This window comes from Mytilus californianus, unplaced genomic scaffold (assembly GCF_021869535.1).
Source record: "Mytilus californianus isolate M0D057914Y unplaced genomic scaffold, xbMytCali1.0.p SCAF_1, whole genome shotgun sequence".
NCBI lineage: Eukaryota > Metazoa > Mollusca > Bivalvia > Mytilida > Mytilidae > Mytilus > Mytilus californianus.
In genome coordinates this window covers 119005890-119011889 of record NW_026262581.1, presented here as the reverse complement: position 1 = coordinate 119011889, position 6000 = coordinate 119005890, and the positions used below count along the sequence as shown (strand labels likewise).

The 6000-nt window shown below is 32.2% G+C and overlaps 1 protein-coding gene across 1 annotated transcript in view; it reads left to right on the top strand.

Moving 5' to 3' along the window:
- The first annotated feature begins 2627 nt into the window (after positions 1–2627).
- The window catches only part of LOC127732286 (uncharacterized), a 40772-nt gene continuing 37399 nt past the window's right edge, over positions 2628–6000 (top strand). The window contains exons 1-2 of the mRNA XM_052241362.1: positions 2628–2752; positions 4027–4135. Coding sequence (XP_052097322.1) covers positions 2708–2752; positions 4027–4135 — 154 coding nt within the window. The 5' untranslated portion in view covers positions 2628–2707. The remainder of the gene's footprint in view (positions 2753–4026; positions 4136–6000) is intronic.

The following is a 6000-nucleotide window of genomic DNA, read 5'->3' as shown; positions in this document are numbered from 1 at the left end:
AACTTTTAATCGTATTATGTAATCAATGATAAATAAATCATACGATCGTGCAAACCTTTCAAGATATCGATTTTCTAAATGATAATAATATTTAAAACTGTGGTCAGAACTCGCAAACCCAATAATTTCTCTATAGTAGTCGTGACTTGGATACTTGGTAACTCCAGGGACTTTCTATACTAACAAAGTATAATAATAATAATAATAATAATAATAATAATAATAATAATAATAATAATAATAATAATAATAATAATAATAATAATAATATAATAAATACTTTATTTAAAGAGGGTAAAATAGACTGTCCTGGTCACTCTTTTACCTGAATGAGGCGTCATTGGAAAATAAAAATAGAGCCGCATCATGAAAATACTTTTGTAAAATCATATGGATATAAATAGCAAGAACTCACTAAATAAAACAAAAGTTAAAATATTAAAAAATATTTGCAGCAAAAAAAATCGAAACACCAAAAAAAAACTGTAGTTCTTAAATTTTGCACTTAGTCTAATCTAATCTAACGTATCTTTAAACCCCCTTTGTAGAGGAACGATATTTTCATATGAAGAACAGATGCTCTCTTTATATACAGTGCTGTTACTCCCTCCACCATTGGACAGTCTAACCATATTTTCTTAACGATTTGCTTAGCTCTGGTGCTCTCTACATTCAGTTAGTAATCTGACCAAAAAAATCAATACTCACGGTTAAAAATCAGACAGTCAGTTCTCTTTAATAAAATTTTTGAACGCTAAAATGTCATTACTTTGACATGTCACAATGGAAATTAACTTAATAATAATTAATTGAGACTACTTGTATTCCGGAATTATAATTCATATGCGTCTCCTGCAAGACTTTATATTTTATTGGAAAAATAGCGGGAAACTGGTTCCATGTCCCTCCCTACCTTCGCAGTTGCTTAAAACATAAAACGTAAAGCATATATATTGTATTTACAGTTTGGGACCTTACATAATACCAAAAATTGAATATATACTCGTTAGAGCTTTTAATCGACAGAAGCAAACAAAGAATATTCATATGCATTACACAACACACATATTCTTACTATACAAATCCTTGTCCTTGATAACACTGATATTACGTACATGGTCATGGGGGAACATATACTTGCCTCCCCATGCCGCTAAAGTTATATTTGCTTAAGAGCAAACAAAAACGCATCTATTTCCATAGCAAGTTTATTTCAAAGAGCCAGGATACATCACATGACAAATAAGTATCAGTATACAAAGGGACACAACTCTTATGACTTTACTATATAACACATACGACCATATACATAACACTGAACATGCATGAAATATTTGCCACTGGGTGTTAACAGGAACATATATATAGATATACTGTTCCCAGATGTTAAGCAACCAACAATCAATTAACACATTAAAGTAGACAAAAAGTTATTTAAGAAACAGCATGAACACATTCACCCGACACAAACAGAGCTAGTCCAAATCAGAGACATATTATACATGTATGTGTCAAGCTGAAATGAAGGTTTGCAAGTGCCACTTTTACAGTGTCACAACAAAAGATTTACATGTCCTTTCAAAAGGTCTTAATTATTTGGACTAGTGCCACACTTGCATGAACTAACACACCAACTGTTCATCAAACTTGAACTGGCTGAACTGACTGCATGGTATCTTTGCATATATAATATATACTTCATTTGGTAGTTCATTCCATAGTGCTGGTATGGGACCTATTTATATGGGTCACTTTTTTGTGTGTCAAAATATATAAATAAGGTACAATTTCAAGTTAATAAGGGTAGTAAATTGCCATATCAGAATCTAAAGGACTATGGGTAATTTCATAGCTCATACCCCAAAATGGAAATAATGTCACATCATTGGTTGATGTTCCATTGTTGACAACCCTGTTGGCCAATCACAACATAATAAAGTTACATTTTGGTGTACACTTTCGAAAATATTACCCTAAATTATAATTTGTTATGTGGGTTATAAATTTTCCTCTTCTGATACCCATATTTTAATGTGGCTCTACAAGTTGACTGAACAAAGAAATGCAGTATATCAAATTTCAAAAGATACTTCTGAATCCTTTATGATTTATGGGGGATTTCCCCAATGGGAGGTGTTGACATGAATTTTGAAATTCTTTATTGTATAAACTAGACACCTCAAAATAAGCATTCAAATGAGTAAAAAGGGTAATTAAGCACATACATACTCATTTAAACAATATAGAAGTAGATAAAAAAACACTTATAACAATATAAGAGGAGCAGTAGGTCCTCTTGCTCTTAAAATCCCCCATAGAGCATGTTGAGATTTTGATAAGTTGGTAGGTATGATATATATATATATACACACATGAATGTAAATTAATGCTATGGATAACTATCACTGATCTTGACATTTTGTAAACAATAATCTGTGAGCACATGATATGAATTAGGTTTTGGATTGTTGATTGAAATAGATCATATGGTGGAAATTTTACTTCTATTTGAAAATAATTTAAGGTATTTCTCTCTTCATTGCAGTTTCATATTAACCTTGACTCCCAACTGAAAGCTTTTCTTTTCTTTATTTAAAATCAAACAATTGCTTTTATATTAGATGGAGTTTGTTTGGTTGCCAACATAACACAGCGACCAGAAGCTGACTTGTTTGGAGTGACCGAGTCAGATGGATTCTTTCATGTAATGACCAGTAGTACTGCCCTTAAGTTTGGACAAAAATACAATGAGGTATTTGGACAAATCTTCACATTTTAAAGGGTTTATTTTTGTGGTTGAAGTAATGTGAAACATTGATGCTTTCTAAATAAACACTAAAGAGATTGCTCCAGCATTCTGTATAGAATCATATACATATATATGTATATATAAACAAGTCTAAATTGAAAACAACTTTCAAACCTATGATTGCATTGGATAAAAACCGCAATTTTTATACGTGTGCATGCAAAACAAATTTCTTGATAAAGGGGTCTAAATACAGCACAAACAACATTTTCCAAAAGATCATAAAAGTGACAAAGTATATATTTTAACAAAACGCATTTGACTAGCAGGTCGAACAATGGATGTTCTTAAACCCTGCTGACTGCCATTGGCGATTGCCAAATAAAATGATCACCAGATGTAACAAAATGGATCTTAAATATTAATTTAATATCAAACAGAAAACAATAAACTTGCGGAAAAGATAGTATACCGCAAACAAAAGGTGCAAAAATTAGAACACCATATCTGGATTTCGACAATTAATATATATATATATATATAAGTACGTCTGAACCAGTGACAACTCTACGACAGATTTTATCCATCGGATCACCAGTGATGGTGATACAAGGCTGAAAACACATTCTGTATACATAATTCGTCTAAATAACAGACAAACAATGTTAGATCTGTAAATTTGCGGGACGAGCCTAGGTGGTCGAGTGGTCTAGCGCGTCGGGCATAGTGCAAGGCGATTTGGTGCCACGATATCTCAGTAGCATGAGTTTGAATCCCTGCCAGGGAAGAACAAAAAATTTGCTTCCGCAAATTTACAGATCTAACATTGTTGGGCTGTTATTTAGACGAATTATATATATAAGAACATCCGTTGTTCGACCTGTTAGTCAAATGCGTTTTGTATAAATATACTTTTTCACTTTTTTTGGTCTTTTGGAAAATGTTGTTTGTACTGTATTTAGACCCCTCTACCAAGAAATTTGTTTTGCATGCACACATATAAAAATTGCGGTTTTTATCCAACGTAATCATAGGTTTGAACGTTGTTTTCAATATTAGACTTGTATATAGTTATGTAGTTATACAAAACAGGTTGGCCAGCAGGACAATACACATAAAAAGCACTTCATTGAACAGTCCTTATTGAAGCATCCAAAGAAATTCAGACGAAAACTTTTGAGATCATATGACATATCATCAGATTAAATGTTTTTAGGAACATCAACCAGAAATAGAAGCTTCTGCTACAATAAAAAATAAAATATTTTATTTTTCAGACTTACATGGGAACAGATATAATAAGAGGGATAAATGTTGACCATTGGAGAGCATGTTTACATTGGAATAGGTCTAATGCTAATTTTACTGTTGACTATTACTTCTCAAGTTAGTATAATTTCATATTTGAAATGCGTATGATGCTAATGATATCAGTTAACATCTAAAGCATTGGTGTCAAGCCAAAAGATAGTTGTCATTGTGTTCGGTCAATAAGAAAGTTTTAGTCTTATATGTTTGGGAGCAATATTGCTTCAACTTGTCCATCTGTTTGTCCAACAAATATTTCTGTCACATTTTTCTCTGTTATTACAGAACCGAATAACTTAATATGAGGACAGCATTTTGCCAGTGATGAATTGTAATAATTGGGCCTTATTTTGATCTGTCAGATACCTACTTCCTGTTTTCCAATACTTTGAATTTTTATTGTTGAATGAACTTAAATAAAAACTCATTCCTCCAGTGCAATGTACTACTGAACATTATGATTTCATTTTTGATCAGCAGCTTTACAATGATGAGTTGTAACTTGCTAGCTACTTTTTGATCTTTCAGGCTCTTACTTTTTGTTTACCTATACGTTGAATGATTGAGTATGGAAGTGTTTAGAACAACAAAACATGCATTCTTATTTTCAGTACAAATAAAACTGAGTAAAAGTGTTTTGTTTACTTCTATGCTTAACAAGATGATGTAATTGTAACCAACAGGACAAAATTATTACAAAAAAGTGTTAATAGATCCACATTACTGTCACTCTTATTTGTAGCTTTGCTACACAATAATATAGATAATCAAACGTTTTTACCACAAATTGCTTTTGGTGGCATTTGGTTACTGTTTTGTTGACATACAGTCGAACCTCGTTGTGTCGAAGTCGAAGGGACCGGACCAAAGTATTCGACACATCCGAGGTTCGACTCATCCGAGGTCGAGTGTGTCGTCATAAATTTGGAATGCATGAAATACGGTATGAGATTTGTGTAAACTAGATACAATGAACGGTGTGCCTTTTTTCGATATGACACTTCATGATTGTGTATTCAATCTCCATTTTTTTGGTCCTTCATAATAAGTAAACACACAAGTACAGATACAAATCATGCACAAATAAAAATAAATAAAAATATAATGTAGTCTACACAAATATTTACAAAGGTCAGTCACTATAAATTATGAAATCACTCGCCGAACGAATTCAGTTATAAACGGTCTCTGATGAGCCAGAGGTCGTCTGCTTTACAATAATTATCATCAATATATATCATAATTGTCCTAATCCTTTTATTTATTTTAATTAATGAGTTTTAAATCTAACGATTCATTTAATCTCGGCTTGGGTCATTTAAATTCGTTTTGTTTTTATCTGATGTAAAAAATGTTCAACACACTAACATTCCGCTTGAACGATCAACAAAGGTGTTAATTACCGGTCACCATAAACATGTCATTTTAACTGTTATACAAACAAGTATGTTTACTCAACTTTAATCTCTTTTAAAAATGATAAGGTTGCTTAAAAATCATTATTAGGTCTGCAAAAAATCTTACTTTCGAACTTCGAGTCATCGGGGTCAATTTACATGAATTTTACATCGTCGGGACTATAAAATTTACTCGACTTAACCGAGTATTCGAATCAACCGAGTTCGACTCATCAGAGGTAATTATGCATTGATCAAACGGGAATTTTACCGGGACTGAGAAATTACTTCGACTCATTCGAGTTTTCGACACAACCGAGTTCGATACAACGAGGTTCGACTGTATAACATAGCTCCGTTTGTTTCTTACCTTAGGATTTATGACACATGATCTTGTACTACAGATAAAGTGTTAGTAGTAGCCATGGTTGAAGACTGTATGATGACCTCTGGTTAACTTGAATAACAGATTTAGAACATAAAAAATATCATGTTGAACAAAAACTGTAGGCTCAAGTAATTTATCAGCCTCTGTATAATATCATT